The sequence below is a fragment of the Oncorhynchus kisutch genome, linkage group LG10, assembly GCF_002021735.2.
Source record: "Oncorhynchus kisutch isolate 150728-3 linkage group LG10, Okis_V2, whole genome shotgun sequence".
Taxonomy (NCBI): domain Eukaryota; kingdom Metazoa; phylum Chordata; class Actinopteri; order Salmoniformes; family Salmonidae; genus Oncorhynchus; species Oncorhynchus kisutch.
Window position 1 is genome coordinate 7,654,522 of NC_034183.2, and position 20,000 is coordinate 7,674,521.

Sequence of the window (20,000 nt, forward strand, 5' to 3'; positions counted from 1 at the left end):
CTCAGACAGAGAGACACACAGACAGACAGACAGACAGACAGACAGACAGACAGACAGACAGACAGACACACAGACAGACAGACACACAGACAGACAGAGAGAGAGAGACACACAGACACACAAACAGACAGACAGACACACAGACATAGAGAGAGACACAGAGAAAAACATTTTAAAAATTGTGAATTGGGGGTTTGATTCAAAAAGTCCTGATTAATGATGTCTCTTGTCCCTGGTCCCTTTTCTTTGTAACAGCATCAGGCATCTGCCCCTTCTCTGAACTACAGTATCACCATGTAGTATTGAATTACCTCCCTCTGTACTGAACTACAGTACATTACCACCCTCTGTACTAGACTACAGTACATTACCACCCTCTGTACTAGACTACAGTACATTACCACCCTCTGTACACTACAGTACATTACCACCCTATGTACACCACAGTACATTACCACCCTCTGTACACTACAGTACATTACCACCCTCTATACTAGACTACAGTACATTACCACCCTCTGTACACTACAGTACATTACCACCCTATGTACACTACAGTACATTACCACCCTCTGTACACTACAGTACATTACCACCCTCTGTACTAGACTACAGTACATTACCACCCTCTGTACTAGACTACAGTACATTACCACCCTATGTACACTACAGTACATTACCACCCTCTGTACACTACAGTACATTACCACCCTCTGTACTAGACTACAGTACATTACCACCCTATGTACACTACAGTACACTACCACCCTCTGTACACTACAGTACATTACCACCCTCTGTACACTACAGTACATTACCACCCTCTGTACTAGACTACAGTACATTACCACCCTCTGTACTAGACTACAGTACATTACCACCCTCTGTACTAGACTACAGTACATTACCACCCTCTGTACACTACAGTACATTACCACCCTCTGTACACTACAGTACATTACCACCCTATGTACACTACAGTACATTACCACCCTCTGTACACTACAGTACATTACCACCCTCTATACTAGACTACAGTACATTACCACCCTCTGTACACTACAGTACATTACCACCCTCTGTACTAGACTACAGTACATTACCACCCTCTGTACTAGACTACAGTACATTACCACCCTCTGTACTAGACTACAGTACATTACCACCCTATGTACACTACAGTACATTACCACCCTCTGTACACTACAGTACATTACCACCCTCTGTACTAGACTACAGTATATTACCACCCTATGTACACTACAGTACATTACCACCCTCTGTACACTACAGTACATTACCACCCTCTATACTAGACTACAGTACATTACCACCCTCTGTACACTACAGTACATTACCACCCTCTGTACACTACAGTACATTACCACCCTCTGTACACTACAGTACATTACCACCCTCTGTACTAGACTACAGTACATTACCACCCTCTGTACACTACAGTACATTACCACCCTCTGTACACTACAGTACATTACCACCCTCTGTACACTACAGTACATTACCACCCTCTGTACACTACAGTACATTACCACCCTCTGTACTAGACTACAGTACATTACCACCCTCTGTACTAGACTGCAGTACATTACCACCCTCTGTACACTACAGTACATTACCACCCTCTGTACTAGACTACAGTACATTACCACCCTCTGTACACTACAGTACATTACCACCCTCTGTACTAGACTACAGTACATTACCACCCTCTGTACACTACAGTACATTACCACCCTCTGTACACTACAGTACATTACCACCCTCTGTACTAGACTACAGTACATTACCACCCTCTGTACTAGACTACAGTACATTACCACCCTCTGTACTAGACTACAGTACATTACCACCCTCTGTACACTACAGTACATTACCACCCTCTGTACACTACAGTACATTACCACCCTATGTACACTACAGTACATTACCACCCTCTGTACACTACAGTACATTACAACCCTCTATACTAGACTACAGTACATTACCACCCTCTGTACACTACAGTACATTACCACCCTCTGTACTAGACTACAGTACATTACCACCCTCTGTACTAGGACTACAGTACATTACCACCCTCTGTACTAGACTACAGTACATTACCACCCTATGTACACTACAGTACATTACCACCCTCTGTACACTACAGTACATTACCACCCTCTGTACTAGACTACAGTATATTACCACCCTATGTACACTACAGTACATTACCACCCTCTGTACACTACAGTACATTACCACCCTCTATACTAGACTACAGTACATTACCACCCTCCGTACACTACAGTACATTACCACCCTCTGTACACTACAGTACATTACCACCCTCTGTACACTACAGTACATTACCACCCTCTGTACTAGACTACAGTACATTACCACCCTCTGTACACTACAGTACATTACCACCCTCTGTACACTACAGTACATTACCACCCTCTGTACACTACAGTACATTACCACCCTCTGTACACTACAGTACATTACCACCCTCTGTACTAGACTACAGTACATTACCACCCTCTGTACTAGACTACAGTACATTACCACCCTCTGTACTAGACTGCAGTACATTACCACCCTCTGTACACTACAGTACATTACCACCCTCTGTACTAGACTACAGTACATTACCACCCTCTGTACACTACAGTACATTACCACCCTCTGTACTAGACTACAGTACATTACCACCCTCTGTACACTACAGTACATTACCACCCTCTGTACACTACAGTACATTACCACCCTCTGTACACTACAGTACATTACCACCCTCTGTACACTACAGTACATTACCACCCTCTGTACTAGACTACAGTACATTACCACCCTCTGTACACTACAGTACATTACCACCCTCTGTACACTACAGTGCATTACCACCCTCTGTACTAGACTACAGTACATTACCACCCTCTGTACTAGACTACAGTACATTACCACCCTCTGTACACTACAGTACATTACCACCCTCTGTACACTACAGTACATTACCACCCTATGTACTAGACTACAGTACATTACCACCCTCTGTACACTACAGTACATTACCACCCTCTGTACTAGACTACAGTACATTACCACCCTCTGTACTAGACTACAGTACATTATCACCCTCTGTACACTACAGTACATTACCACCCTCTGTACTAGACTACAGTACATTACCACCCTCTGTACACTACAGTACATTACCACCCTCTATACTAGACTACAGTACATTACCACCCTCTGTACACTACAGTACATTAATCAAATCAAATCAAATCAAATCAAATTTATTTATATAGCCCTTCGTACATCAGCTGATATCTCAAAGTGCTGTACAGAAACCCAGCCTAAAACCCCAAACAGCAAGCAATGCAGGTGGAGAAGCACGGTGGCTAGGAAAAACTCCCTAGAAAGGCCAATACCTAGGAAGAAACCATTACCACCCTCTGTACACTACAGTACATTACCACCCTCTGTACACTACAGTACATTACCACCCTCTGTACTAGACTACAGTACATTACCACCCTCTGTACACTACAGTACATTACCACCCTCTGTACACTACAGTACATTACCACCCTCTGTACACTACAGTACATTACCACCCTCTGTACACTACAGTACATTACCACCCTCTGTACTAGACTACAGTACATTACCACCCTCTGTACTAGACTGCAGTACATTACCACCCTCTGTACACTACAGTACATTACCACCCTCTGTACTAGACTACAGTACATTACCACCCTCTGTACACTACAGTACATTACCACCCTCTGTACTAGACTACAGTACATTACCACCCTCTGTACACTACAGTACATTACCACCCTCTGTACACTACAGTACATTACCACCCTCTGTACTAGACTACAGTACATTACCACCCTCTGTACTAGACTACAGTACATTACCACCCTCTGTACTAGACTACAGTACATTACCACCCTCTGTACACTACAGTACATTACCACCCTCTGTACACTACAGTACATTACCACCCTATGTACACTACAGTACATTACCACCCTCTGTACACTACAGTACATTACCACCCTCTATACTAGACTACAGTACATTACCACCCTCTGTACACTACAGTACATTACCACCCTCTGTACTAGACTACAGTACATTACCACCCTCTGTACTAGACTACAGTACATTACCACCCTCTGTACTAGACTACAGTACATTACCACCCTATGTACACTACAGTACATTACCACCCTCTGTACACTACAGTACATTACCACCCTCTGTACTAGACTACAGTATATTACCACCCTATGTACACTACAGTACATTACCACCCTCTGTACACTACAGTACATTACCACCCTCTATACTAGACTACAGTACATTACCACCCTCCGTACACTACAGTACATTACCACCCTCTGTACACTACAGTACATTACCACCCTCTGTACACTACAGTACATTACCACCCTCTGTACTAGACTACAGTACATTACCACCCTCTGTACACTACAGTACATTACCACCCTCTGTACACTACAGTACATTACCACCCTCTGTACACTACAGTACATTACCACCCTCTGTACACTACAGTACATTACCACCCTCTGTACTAGACTACAGTACATTACCACCCTCTGTACTAGACTACAGTACATTACCACCCTCTGTACTAGACTGCAGTACATTACCACCCTCTGTACACTACAGTACATTACCACCCTCTGTACTAGACTACAGTACATTACCACCCTCTGTACACTACAGTACATTACCACCCTCTGTACTAGACTACAGTACATTACCACCCTCTGTACACTACAGTACATTACCACCCTCTGTACACTACAGTACATTACCACCCTCTGTACACTACAGTACATTACCACCCTCTGTACACTACAGTACATTACCACCCTCTGTACTAGACTACAGTACATTACCACCCTCTGTACACTACAGTACATTACCACCCTCTGTACACTACAGTGCATTACCACCCTCTGTACTAGACTACAGTACATTACCACCCTCTGTACTAGACTACAGTACATTACCACCCTCTGTACACTACAGTACATTACCACCCTCTGTACACTACAGTACATTACCACCCTATGTACTAGACTACAGTACATTACCACCCTCTGTACACTACAGTACATTACCACCCTCTGTACTAGACTACAGTACATTACCACCCTCTGTACTAGACTACAGTACATTATCACCCTCTGTACACTACAGTACATTACCACCCTCTGTACTAGACTACAGTACATTACCACCCTCTGTACTAGACTACAGTACATTACCACTCTCTGTACTAGACTACAGTACATTACCACCCGCTGTACACTACAGTACATTCCACCCTCTGTACTAGACTACAGTACATTACCACCCTCTGTACACTACAGTACATTACCACCCTCTGTACACTACAGTACATTACCACCCTCTGTACTAGACTACAGTACATTACCACCCTCTGTACACTACAGTACATTACCACCCTCTGTACACTACAGTACATTACCACCCTCTGTACTAGACTAAAGTACATGACCACCCTATGTACTAGACTACAGTACATTACCACCCTCTGTACACTACAGTACATTACCACCCTCTGTACACTACAGTACATTACCACCCTCTGTACTAGACTACAGTACATTACCACCCTCTGTACTAGACTACAGTACATTACCACCCGCTGTACACTACAGTACATTCCACCCTCTGTACTAGACTACAGTACATTACCACCCTCTGTACACTACAGTACATTACCACCCTCTGTACACTACAGTACATTACCACCCTATGTACTAGACTACAGTACATTACCACCCTCTGTACACTACAGTACATTACCACCCTCTGTACTAGACTACAGTACATTACCACCCTCTGTACTAGACTACAGTACATTATCACCCTCTGTACACTACAGTACATTACCACCCTCTGTACTAGACTACAGTACATTACCACCCTCTGTACTAGACTACAGTACATTACCACTCTCTGTACTAGACTACAGTACATTACCACCCGCTGTACACTACAGTACATTCCACCCTCTGTACTAGACTACAGTACATTACCACCCTCTGTACACTACAGTACATTACCACCCTCTGTACACTACAGTACATTACCACCCTCTGTACTAGACTACAGTACATTACCACCCTCTGTACACTACAGTACATTACCACCCTCTGTACACTACAGTACATTACCACCCTCTGTACTAGACTACAGTACATGACCACCCTCTGTACTAGACTACAGTACATTACCACCCTCTGTACACTACAGTACATTACCACCCTCTGTACACTACAGTACATTACCACCCTCTGTACTAGACTACAGTACATTACCACCCTCTGTACTAGACTACAGTACATGACCACCCGCTGTACACTACAGTACATTCCACCCTCTGTACTAGACTACAGTACATTACCACCCTCTGTACACTACAGTACATTACCACCCTCTGTACACTACAGTACATTACCACCCTCTGTACTAGACTACAGTACATTACCACCCTCTGTACACTACAGTACATTACCACCCTCTGTACACTACAGTACATTACCTCCCTATGTACTAGACTACAGTACATTACCTCCCTCTGTACTAGACTACAGTACATTACCACCCTCTGTACTAGACTGCAGTACATTACCACCCTCTGTACACTACAGTACATTACCACCCTATGTACTAGACTACAGTACATTACCACCCTCTGTACTAGACTACAGTACATTACCACCCTCTGTACACTACAGTACATTACCACCCTCTGTACTAGACTACAGTACATTACCACCCTCTGTACACTACAGTACATTACCACCCTATGTACTAGACTATAGTACATTACCACCCTCTTTACTAGACTACAGTACATTACCACCCTCTGTACACTACAGTACATTACCACCCTCTGTACACTACAGTACATTACCTCCCTATGTACTAGACTACAGTACATTACCTCCCTCTGTACTAGACTACAGTACATTACCACCCTATGTACTAGACTACAGTACATTACCACCCTCTGTACTAGACTACAGTACATTACCACCCTCTGTACTAGACTACAGTACATTACCACCCTATGTACTAGACTATAGTACATTACCACCCTCTGTACTAGACTACAGTACATTACCACCCTCTGTACTAGACTACAGTACATTACCACCCTATGTACTAGACTACAGTACATTACCACCCTCTGTACACTACAGTACATTACCACCCTCTGTACACTACAGTACATGACCACCCTCTATACTGGACTACAGTACATTACCACCCTCTGTACTAGACTACAGTACATTACCACCCTCTGTACTAGACTACAGTACATTACCACCCTATGTACTAGACTACAGTACATTACCACCCTCTGTACTAGACTACAGTACATTACCACCCTCTGTACACTACAGTACATTACCACCCTATGTACACTACAGTACATTACCACCCTCTGTACACTACAGTACATTACCACCCTCTGTACACTACAGTACATTACCACCCTCTGTACTAGACTACAGTACATTACCACCCTATGTACACTACAGTACATTACCACCCTCTGTACACTACAGTACATTACCACCCTCTGTACTGGACTACAGTACATTACCACCCTCTATACTGAACTACAGTACATTACCACCCTCTGTACTAGACTACAGTACATTACCACCCTCTGTACTAGACTACAGTACATTACCACCCTCTATACTGAACTACAGTACATTACCACCCTCTGTACTGGACTACAGTACATTACCACCCTCTGTACTAGACTACAGTACATTACCACCCTCTGTACTAGACTACAGTACATTACCACCCTATGTACACTACAGTACATTACCACCCTATGTACACTACAGTACATTACCACCCTCTGTACACTACAGTACATTACCCCCTATGTACAGGGCATTACCACCCTATATACTGGACTACAGTACATTACCACCCTCTGTACTGGACTACAGTACATTACCACCCTCTGTACTGGACTACAGTACATTACCACCCTCTATACTGAACTACAGTACATTACCACCCTCTGTACTGGACTACAGTACATTACCACCCTCTGTACTGGACTACAGTACATTACCACCCTCTGTACTGGACTACAGTACATTACCACCCTCTATACTGGACTACAGTACATTACCACCCTCTATACTGGACTACAGTACATTACTCCCCTCTATACTGGACTACAGTACATTACCACCCTCTATACTGGACTACAGTACATTACCACCCTCTGTAATGAACTACATTATCACTCTGTACTGGATCTGTGTGCGTCATAATGGGACATTGATCTTATTTACCTACAGTGTGTTAGTGCTAGTTATATGCTAAGTGGTTAGTGCTAGTTACATACTAAGTGGTTAGGGCTAGTTACATGCTAAGTGGTTAGGGCTAGTTACATGCTAAGTGGTTAGGGCTAGTTACATGCTAAGTGGTTAGGGCTAGTTACATGCTAAGTGGTTAGTGCTAGATACATGCTAAGTGGTTAGTGCTAGTTATATGCTAAGTGGTTAGGGCTAGTTACATGCTAAGTGGTTAGTGCTAGATACATGCTAAGTGTTTAGTGCTAGTTACATGCTAAGTGGTTAGTGCTAGATACATACTAAGTGGTTAGCTAACCATGTAACTAGCATGTAACATGTCTTGTATTCAAGATCCTCAATGGCCTGGCTCCCCCTCCACTCAATATTTTTGTTAAACAGAAAACCCAGACATATGGCAGCAGATCCACAAGGTCTGCCATGAGAGGTGACTGTATAGTTCCCCTAAGGAAAAGCACCTTTAGTTAAATCTGCATTCTCTGTGAGAGCTTCCCATGTCTGGAATACACTGCCATCAGACACACATAACTGCACCACATATCACACTTTCACAAAATGCTTGAAGACATGGCTAAAGGTCAATCAGATTTGTGAACATGGTCCCTAGCTGTGTGTTGCCACTCCATGTTGTCTGTTGTCTGTAGCTTGTGAGGTGTGGAAACACTTAGTTGCTTTTATGAATTTTGTCTTGCTGCTTTTTGTTTTATGCTGCTCTGTCTGTATGCTACGTCTTGCTTGTCCTATGTTGCTCTGTCTGTATGCTATGTCTTGCTTGTTCTATGTTGCTATTGTCTATATTGTAATTGTTTTTAATAACCTGCCCAGGGACTGCGGTTGAAAATTAGCCGGTTGGCTAAAACCGGCACTTTTACTGAAATGTTGATTAATGTGCACTGTCCCTGTAAAAATAAAAAAAACCTCAAACTCAACTCAAACTAGCACTAACCACTTAGCATGTATCTAGCACTAACCACTTAGCATGTAACTAGCCCTAACCACTTAGCATGTATCTAGCCCTAACCACTTAGCATGTAACTAGCACTAACCACTTAGCATGTATCTAGCACTAACCACTTAGCATGTAACTAGCCCTAACCACTTAGCATGTAACTAGCCCTAACCACTTAGTATGTAACTAGCACTAACCACTTAGCATGTATCTAGCCCTAACCACTTAGCATGTATCTAGCACTAACCACTTAGCATGTAACTAGCCCTAACCACTTAGCATGTAACTAGCCCTAACCACTTAGCATGTAACTAGCACTAACCACTTAGCATGTATCTAGCACTAACCACTTAGCATGTAACTAGCCCTAACCACTTAGCATGTAACTAGCCCTAACCACTTTGCATGTAACTAGCACTAACCACTTAGCATGTATCTAGCATTAGGGCTAGTTACATGCTAAGTGGTTAGTGCTAGATACATGCTAAGTGGTTAGGGCTAGATACATGCTAAGTGGTTAGTGCTAGATACAGTGCATTCGGAAAGTATTCAGACCCCTTGACTTTTTCCACATTTTATTACGCTACAGCCTTATTCTAAAATGGATTAAATAGTTTTTTCCCCCTCGTCAATCTACACACAATACTCCATAATGATATTACAATACCCCATAATGACATCACAATACCCCATAATGACATCACAATACCCCATAATGAGAAAGCAAAAACAAGTTTTTATAAATTATTGCAATTCTTTTTAGAATAAAACACGGAAATATCACATTTACATAAGTATTCAGACCCTTTATACAGTATTTTGTTAAAGCACCTTTGGCAGCGTTTACAGCCTCGAGTCTTCTTGGGTATGACGCTACAAGCCTGGCACACAACGCAGGGGTGTGAATACAATGTAAATGATATATTTCTGTATTTCGTTATCAATAAATTTGCTAATAAGTTTTCACTTTGTCATTCTGGGGTATTGTGTGTAGATGGGTGAGAGAAAAAAAACATCTCTGTAATCCATTTTTGAACTCAGGCTGTAACAGAATAAAATGTGGAATAAGTCAAGGGGTATGAATACTTTCTGAAGGCGCTGTATATCCATGTTACTGCTAGACAGCCTCCTTCTAATGAAAAAGGAGATTGTTTCTACACACAGTGTCTAGCTTGAGATTTCCCAGTCTCTGTCTCTACATACACATCTCTGCTGCCTCTCTGATGCACGCTGCTGTTCAGCGTCGCCAATAGTTACCAAAACACTACGTCAAACACTTGCCACACTGTGAGTGTGTATGCTATGAGATGTATATGAGTGTGTATGTTATGAATAAAGACGCTGTGTGTGTGTGTGTGTGTGAATTAAGAAGTACTTAGAGAGCGGGTAGAGAGCATTATAAATAAGAGGTTCTGTTGATGGCCTGCTGGTAGAGGTTCTGTTGATGGCCTGCTGATAGAGGTTCTGTTGATGGCCTGCTGATAGAGATTCTGTTGATGGCCTGCTGATAGAGATTCTGTTGATGGCCTGCTGATAGAGGTTCTGTTGATCGCCTGCTGATAGAGGTTCTGTTGATGGCCTGCTGGTAGAGGTTCTGTTGATGGCCTGCTGGTAGAGGTTCTGTTGATGGCCTGCTGATAGAGGTTCTGTTGATGGCCTGCTGATAGAGGTCTGCGGTTCTGTTGATAGTCTGCTTATTTATAATGACAGCCTACCCCAGCCAAACCCAAACCCTACAGCTTGGAATTGAACCTGTAGTTTTTATTTATTTTAATGTTACCTTTATTTTACTAGGCAAGTCAGTTAAGAATCATTTCTTATTTTCAATGACACCCTAGGAACAGTGAGTTAACTGTCTGTTCAAGGGCAGAATGACATATTTGTACCTTGTCAGCTCGGGGGTTTGAACTTGCAACCTTCCGGTTACTAGTCCAACGCTCTAACCACTAGGCTACCCTGCCGCCCCAGGGTCTGTAGTGACGCCTCTAGCACTGAGATGCAGTGTTTTAGACCGCTGAACCAGGGTCTGTAGTGACGCCTCTAGCACTGAGATGCAGTGTTTTAGACCGCTGAACCAGGGTCTGTAGTGACACCTCTAGCACTGAGATGCAGTGCTTTTAGACCGCTGAACCAGGGTCTGTAGTGACGCCTCTAGCACTGAGATGCAGTGTTTTAGACCGCTGAACCAGGGTCTGTAGTGACGCCTCTAGCACTGAGATGCAGGGTTTTAGACCGCTGAACCAGGGTCTGTAGTGACGCCTCTAGCACTGAGATGCAGTGTTTTAGACCGCTGAACCAGGGTCTGTAGTGACGCCTCTAGCACTGAGATGCAGTGATTTAGACAGCTGAACCAGGGTCTGTAGTGACGCCTCTAGCACTGAGATGTAGTGTTTTAGACCGCTGAACCAGGGTCTGTAGTGACGCCTCTAGCACTGAGATGCAGTGATTTAGACCGCTGAACCAGGGTCTGTAGTGACGCCTCTAGCACTGAGATGCAGTGTTTTAGACCGCTGAACCAGGGTCTGTAGTGACGCCTCTAGCACTGAGATGCAGTGATTTAGACAGCTGAACCAGGGTCTGTAGTGACGCCTCTAGCACTGAGATGCAGTGATTTAGACAGCTGAACCAGGGTCTGTAGTGACGCCTCTAGCACTGAGATGCAGTGATTTAGACCGCTGAACCAGGGTCTGTAGTGACGCCTCTAGCACTGAGATGCAGTGATTTAGACAGCTGAACCAGGGTCTGTAGGGACGCCTCTAGCACTGAGATGCAGTGTTTTAGACCGCTGAACCACTCGACTGTGGAGCTTTACCTCCAAAAAGATGAAGTCTTACAGTAAGCAGAACAGACGGAAATGATCTCCTGACCTTCTGAAGCCTGCTGGGTGCAGCTTGGAACTCTGTGTGTGTGTGTGTGTGTGTGTTGATGAATCAGTGTTCCACGTAGAGTGGCGGTTATAATCTCCGTCATAACACCTGTACATGTATTCTATTAAACAATGTAGATCAAAAACAGACTAGGACGTCCGTCTCCAGCTGGCACCCTAATTCCTTATATAGTGCACTACTTCTCACCAGAGCTATTCCCTATATAGTGCACTATTTCTCACCAGAGCTATTCCCTATATAGTGTACTACTTTGACCAGAGCTATTCCCTATATAGTGCACTACTTTGACCAGAGCTATTCCCTATATAGTGCACTACTTCTCACCAGACCTATTCCCTATATAGTGCACTACTTTGACCAGAGCTATTCCCTATATAGTGCACTACTTAGACCAGAGCTACTCCCTATATAGTGCACTACTTCTCACCAGACCTATTCCCTATATAGTGCACTACTTTGACCAGAGCTATTCCCTATATAGTGCACTACTTCTCACCAGACCTATTCCCTATATAGTGCACTACTTTGACCAGAGCTATTCCCTATATAGTGCACTACTTTGACCAGTACCCACAAGGCTCTGATCAAAAGTATTACAGTATGTAGGGAATAGGGTACCATTAGTGACATAGACACTATCTAGCCATCCCACTGTAGCAGAAGGCATTAAGTTACTATCTCTGACTTCCTGCCTGAAGGCCATTGGCCGATGTCCGTTCTAGAATCAACGTGTAAGAGATGGCCTCTGACTGTGCAAGACTAGCTTGGGTCTGTCGTGCATCCAGAGACTCTCTTTCCTGTCAGCTGCTCGTCTTAGTCACTTTGGCTCTGTCGCATTTGTCTAAAAAGCCCTCGCCTGGCGTCTTTCATTGCTCCAGGTGATGGGTGTAGAAGGAGTGAGCGCTGACCGGAGTGACCTTTCAACTCTGTTGTTCTGTTATTATGCGTTACACATTTTCTCACAGAAACTCCGTCTGAAAAGGCATTTTTCTTTTTGAGAGCTTCAGCGTTCTGTTTCCGCTCATAGATTATTCCTCTATTTTTCTTTCACCACCTTTTTAAACATTTAGTCACAAAACCCTCTGGAGTATCATAGTCAGCCACTTAAAATGGAAATGGATCTCACTCCCTCTCTCCTGTCTCTCCCTCTCTCCTCTCTCCCTCTCTCCTGTCTCTCCCTCACTCCCTCTATCCATCTCTCCTGTCTCTCCCTCTCTCACTCTCTCCTCTCTCTCCCTCTCTCATGTCTCTCCCTTTCCTCTCCCTCTCTCCTGTCTCTCCCTTTCCTCTCCCTCTCTCCTCCCTCCCTCACTCCCTCTATCCATCTCTCCCTCTCTCCTGTCTCTCCTTCTCTCATGTCTCTCCCTTTCCTCTCCCTCTCTCCTGTCTCTCCCTCTCTCCTGTCTCTCCCTCTCTCATGTCTCTCCCTTTCCTCTCCCTCTCCCCTGTCTCTCCCTTTCCTCTCTCCCTCTCTCCTCTCTCCCTCTCTCCCTTTCCTTTCCTCTCCCTCTCCCCTCTCCCTCTCTCCTCTCTCTTCTCTTCTCTCCCTCTCTCCTGTCTCTCCTCTCTCCCTCTCCCTCTTTCCTCTCCCCCTCTCTCCTCTCTCCCTCCCTTTCCTCTCCTCTCTCAAGTATCGTTTGAGAGTAAATCCTGGTTAAGCATGTCCTGTCAAGACAGTCAAAGCCTTCCCGAGTGCCGCTGTGGTCTAAGACACTGCATCACAGTACTAGAGGCGTCACTACTGATCCAGGTTTGATTCCAGGCTCTGTCGTAGCCGGCCGCGACCGCGAGAGACGGCGCACAATTGGCCCAGCGTCATCCGGGTTAGGGGAGGATTTGGCCTGCTGGGATGTCCTTGTCCCATTGCGCTCTAGCGACTCCTTGTGGCAGGCTGGGCTCATGCACGCTGACTGTGGTCGCCAACTTCACTGTGTTTCCTCCGACACATTGGTGCGGCTGGCTTCCAGGTTAGGTGAGCAGTGTGTCAAGATGCAGTGCGGCTTGGTGGGGTCGTGATTCAGAGGACCCATGGCTTTCCACCTTCGAGTAACTACCAATTGGATATCACGAAATTGGGGGAAAACATTTATAAACCAAAATAAATATATATAGAGGAATAAAAACTATTTTTAAACATAATAATAAATAAATAAATAACATTTGAAATAAGGAACAAATTGAGTCTAAGCCGCTGCCTCTAGATCACCAGTACTTTATGGGTTCAATTCCCCTGCTCTAGCACATTCTCTCTCCTCTAGATCACCAGTACTACATGGGTTAAATTCCCCTGCTCTAGCACGTTCTCTCTCTCCTCTAGATCACCAGTACTACATGGGTTCAATTCCCCTGCTCTAGCACATTCTCTCTCCTCTAGATCACCAGTACTTTATGGGTTCAATTCCCCTGCTCTAGCACATTCTCTCTCCTCTAGATCACCAGTACTACATGGGTTAAATTCCCCTGCTCTAGCACGTTCTCTCTCTCCTCTAGATCACCAGTACTACATGGGTTCAATTCCCCTGCTCTAGCACATTCTCTCTCCTCTAGATCACCAGTACTTTATGGGTTCAATTCCCCTGCTCTAGCACATTCTCTCTCCTCTAGATCACCAGTACTACATGGGTTAAATTCCCCTGCTCTAGCACATTCTCTCTCCTCTAGATCACCAGTACTACATGGGTTAAATTCCCCTGCTCTAGCACGTTCTCTCTCTCCTCTAGATCACCAGTACTACATGGGTTCAATTCCCCTGCTCTAGCACATTCTCTCTCCTCTAGATCACCAGTACTTTATGGGTTCAATTCCCCTGCTCTAGCACATTCTCTCTCCTCTAGATCACCAGTACTACATGGGTTAAATTCCCCTGCTCTAGCACGTTCTCTCTCTCCTCTAGATCACCAGTACTACATGGGTTCAATTCCCCTGCTCTAGCACGTTCTCTCTCTCCTCTAGATCACCAGTACTACATGGGTTAAATTCCCCTGCTCTAGCACATTCTCTCTCCTCTAGATCACCAGTACTACATGGGTTAAATTCCCCTGCTCTAGCACGTTCTCTCTCTCCTCCTTCCTTTCTTACTATCCTATGGAAGGGACTTCCCTGCACTACTTGGGAAAAAAGAGAAACACACAGAATCCTGGTTTGATCACTGGAAGTAGTGCCTGGTGTAACCACACCTTACTGAGTGAGGCTGCTCCCGAGTGGTACAGAGGTGTAAGGCACTGCATCTCAGTGCTAGAGGCGTCACTACAGACCCTGGTTCGATTCCAGGCTGTATCACAACCGGCCGTGATTGGGAGTACCATAGGGCGGTGCACAATTGGCCCAGTGCCGTGCGGTTCCGTAGATACCTGCTAACACTATCGTTCATTCACTAAGACACAGTACTGATAACACTAGAGGCCAGGCATTTATTCACAGTACTGATAACACTAGAGGCCAGGCACTAATACACAGTACTGATAACACTAGAGGCCAGGCACTAAGACACAGTACTGATAACACTAGAGGCCAGGCACTAATACACAGTACTGATAACACTAGAGGCCAGGCACTAAGACACAGTACTGATAACACTAGAGGCCAGGCACTAAGACACAGTACTGATAACACTAGAGGCCAGGCACTAAGACACAGTACTGATACACTAGAGACCAGGCACTAAGACACAGTACTGATAACACTAGAGGCCAGGCACTAATACACAGTACTGATAACACTAGAGGCCAGGCACTAATACACAGTACTGATAACACTAGAGGCCAGGCACTAATACACAGTACTGATAACACTAGAGGCCAGGCACTAAGACACAGTACTGATAACACTAGAGGCCAGGCACTAATACACAGTACTGATAACACTAGAGGCCAGACACTAAGACACAGTACTGATAACACTAGAGGCCAGGCACTAATACACAGTACTGATAACACTAGAGGCCAGGCACTAATACACAGTACTGATAACACTAGAGGCCAGGCACTAATACACAGTACTGATAACACTAGAGGCCAGGCACTAATACACAGTACTGATAACACTAGAGGCCAGGCATTAATACACAGTACTGATAACACTAGAGGCCAGGCACATGTCCACTTGTTAATTGTTTGTAGTTTTGCTGCAACCGATTTGACCTTCAGTGACAATTTATATTCTCGTTTCTTCTATTCTCGGGAGTTCAGTATGATGATCCTGATGGGATGTTTTTGTCCGACCCTCAGGATTCACCCCAGCCTCCTCCACCCCGGCAATCTCCCACACGGCAGAGCCAGCCGGGGTCAAGGCCAAGGTCAGGGACACGGACACGGTCACGGGCTAGGACACGGGAGCGGCTCGATCTCTGCATCGTCGTCTGTGAGCAGCATACATCAGGCCAAGCCGTCGCTACGCAGGATCAAAGGTCGTATCCATAGGAGCAAGAGCCTGGACAGCATCGACCTTCTGGACTCCAAAGTAAGTGAAGACACTAAAACGACAGACCTTTTCCCATTAATTCAAGCCCCTAAGTAATAACATGGTCATTTAGCAGATTATCTTTATTCAAACAGACAGAACTGGTAACATTACCAGATTCAATATGATTACCACATCAGTGGGGAGGACGGCTCATAATAATGGCTGGAACGGAACCAATGGAATGGCATCGAACACCTGGAAACCACGGAAACCACGGAAACCATGGAAACCACGGAAACAATGGAAAACCATGGAAACCATGTGTTTGATGTATTTGATACCATTCCACTGATTCCGCTCCAGCCATTACCACGAGCCCGTCCTCCCCAATTAGGGTGCCACCAACCTCCTTTGCACCACATGCCATGCACATGTTTACGTGAGCTAGCTACATAGCCCTAGCTAGTAATATGGTCATTTAGCTGACGCTCCTATCCAAAATGACTTACAGTACACTGAGTCAGTGCATTTATGTTTTGTATATGGACCTATGTACATGTTTATATGAGCTAGCTCCATGTTGCGCCTAAGTAATGATAAGTTCATTTCCAGAGTGATTTACTGAACTGTCAGCATTGGTAGTGACACATTCAGTGCATGTGGCCCATGCTAGTGTAACCTGTGTGAAATGGCTAGCTAGTGTAGCGGTGGTGCGCGCTAATAGCGTTTCAATCGGTGGCGTCACTTTTTCTGAGACCTGAAGTTTTGGTTCCCCTTTGCTCTGCAAGGGCAGCGGCTTTTGTGGAGCGATGGGTAACGGTGCTTCGTGGGAGGCAGTTGTTGATGTGTGCAGAGGGTCCCTGGTTCGAGCCCAGGTAGGGGCAAGGAGAGGGACGGAAGCAAAACTGTTCCACTGGTATTGAACTCACAGTCACTCAGCTTCACTGAGACATTGGAACCACAGTCACTCTGCCGCACTGAGACATTGGAACCACAGTCACTCTGCCTCACTGAGACATTGGAATCACAGTCACTCTGCCTCACTGAGACATTGGAACCACAGTCACTCTGCCTCACTGAGACATTGGAACCACAGTCCCTCTGCCTCACTGAGACATTGGAACCACAGTCACTCTGCCTCACTGAGACATTGGAACCACAGTCACTCTGCCTCACTGAGACATTGGAATCACAGTCACTCTGCCTCACTGAGACATTGGAATCACAGTCACTCTGCCTCACTGAGACATTGGAACCACAGTAACTCTGCCTCACTGAGACATTGGAACCAGTCACTCTGCCTCACTGAGACATTGGAACCTCAGCCAGGTTCAGGTTCATGGCTATACTTGGTTCAGAGCCAGGCTGAAAAGATGAAGCCTGGTTGGTCTGAGTAGCCAGCTAGTGTTCAGTTGTAGTATCCATCTCTGAATTTGGTTTGATTTATTTGATCATTAAAAGTACATGGAAGTGCTCTGGCAGGAGACAGTGGTGACATAACAACTATGAAGGATAATTAAACAGTAAGGACCGAGGGGGTGTGGTATATGGCCAATATACCACGGCTAAGGGCTGTTTAAGCATGACGCAACGCGGAGTGCCTGGACACAGCCTTATATTAGCCATATATCACAAACCCTCGAGGTGCTATTTTTAAACTGGTTACCAACGTAATTAGAGCATTAAAAATGAATGTTTTGTCGTACCTGTGGTATACGGTCTGATATATCACGGCTGTCAGCCAATCATAATTCAGGTCTCAAACCACACAGTTTATAATACACAATAAAACTCTAAAGGCTTATATGCATTACAGTCGTGTTGCTGTCCGTCCGCCTGTCTGTCCTCACAGAGAGGAGAGACAGAGTGACTTACCACAAACTCGTTATGTCTTCATGAGCTGTCTGTCACGTTCGTCTGAATGAATGGACCGAGGAGCAGCGTACTTAGAGTTCCACATGTTTAATAAATATGAAACTCACCAAAAACAATATAGACGAAAACGAAACGCGACGTTCTGGGCTGCTCACAGGCAGCTACGCAAAAACAAGATCCCACAAACAACAGGTGGGAAAAGGCTGCCTAAATATGATCCCCAGTCAGAGACAACGATAGACAGCTGCCTCTGATTGGGAACCATACCAGGCCCACATAGAAATGCAAAAAACTAGAGTACCCACCCTAGTCACACCCTGACCTAACCAAAATAGAGAATAAAAAGGATCTCTAAGGTTAGGGCATGACACTGTCACTCTCTCTCACACACACACACACACACACACACACACACACACACACACACACACACACACACACACACACACACACACACACACACACACACACACACACACACACACACACACAGGATATGTGCACGCTCGCACAAACACACACACACACACACGCACAGGATATGTGCACGCTCGCACAAACACACACACCTCAGTTTCAGGTTCGAAGAGCCAGAGAGGTCACTGTCACATCACTGTGTCTCTCTCTCTAGAGACTAAGAACACAGCTGATGGCCTCTGGCCTCTCACACTATATATCCTCCAACTGCTCTTAAATACAAGTAAAACTAAATGCATGCTCTTCAACCGGTCGCTGCCTGTACCTGCCCGCGCGTCCAGCATCACTACTCTGGACGGTTCGGACTTAGAATATGTGGACAACTACAAATACCTAGGTGTCTGGTTAGACTGTAAACTCTCCTTCCAGACTCACATCAAACATCTCCAATCCAAAGTTAAATCTAGTATTGGCTTCCTATTTCGCAACAAAGCATCCTTCACTCATGCTGCCAAACATACCCTCGTAAAACGGACCATCCTACCGATCCTCGACTTTGGCGATGTAATTTACAAAATAGCCTCCAATAGCCTATTCAATAAATTGGATGCAGTCTATCACAGTGCCATCAGTTTTGTCGCCAAAGCCCACTACCCACCACTGCGACCTGTACTCTCTCGCTGGCTGGCCCTCGCTTCATACTCATCATCAAACCCACTGGCTCCATGTCATCTACAAGTCTCTGCTAGGTAAAGTCCCCCCTTATCTCAGCTCGCTGGTCACCATAGCATCACCCACCTGTAGCACGCGCTCCAGCAGGTATATCTCTCTGGTCACCCCCAAAACCAATTCTTCCTTTGGCCGCCTCTCCTTTCAGTTCTCTGCTGCCAATGACTGGAACGAACTACAAAAATCTCTGAAACTGGAAACACTTATCTCCCTCACTAGCTTTAAGCACCAGCTGTCAGAACAGCTCACAGATTACTGCACCTGTACATAGCCCATCTATAATTTAGCCCAAACAACTACCTC

General features: G+C 45.0%; 1 protein-coding gene across 1 annotated transcript in view; it reads left to right on the plus strand.

Annotated features, from left to right (window-relative positions):
* The window catches only part of LOC109898230 (tight junction protein ZO-1), a 199,749-nt gene that overhangs the window by 23,750 nt on the left and 155,999 nt on the right, over positions 1 to 20,000 (plus strand). The window contains exon 2 of the mRNA XM_031832992.1: positions 16,502 to 16,733. Coding sequence (XP_031688852.1) covers positions 16,502 to 16,733 — 232 coding nt within the window. The remainder of the gene's footprint in view (positions 1 to 16,501; positions 16,734 to 20,000) is intronic.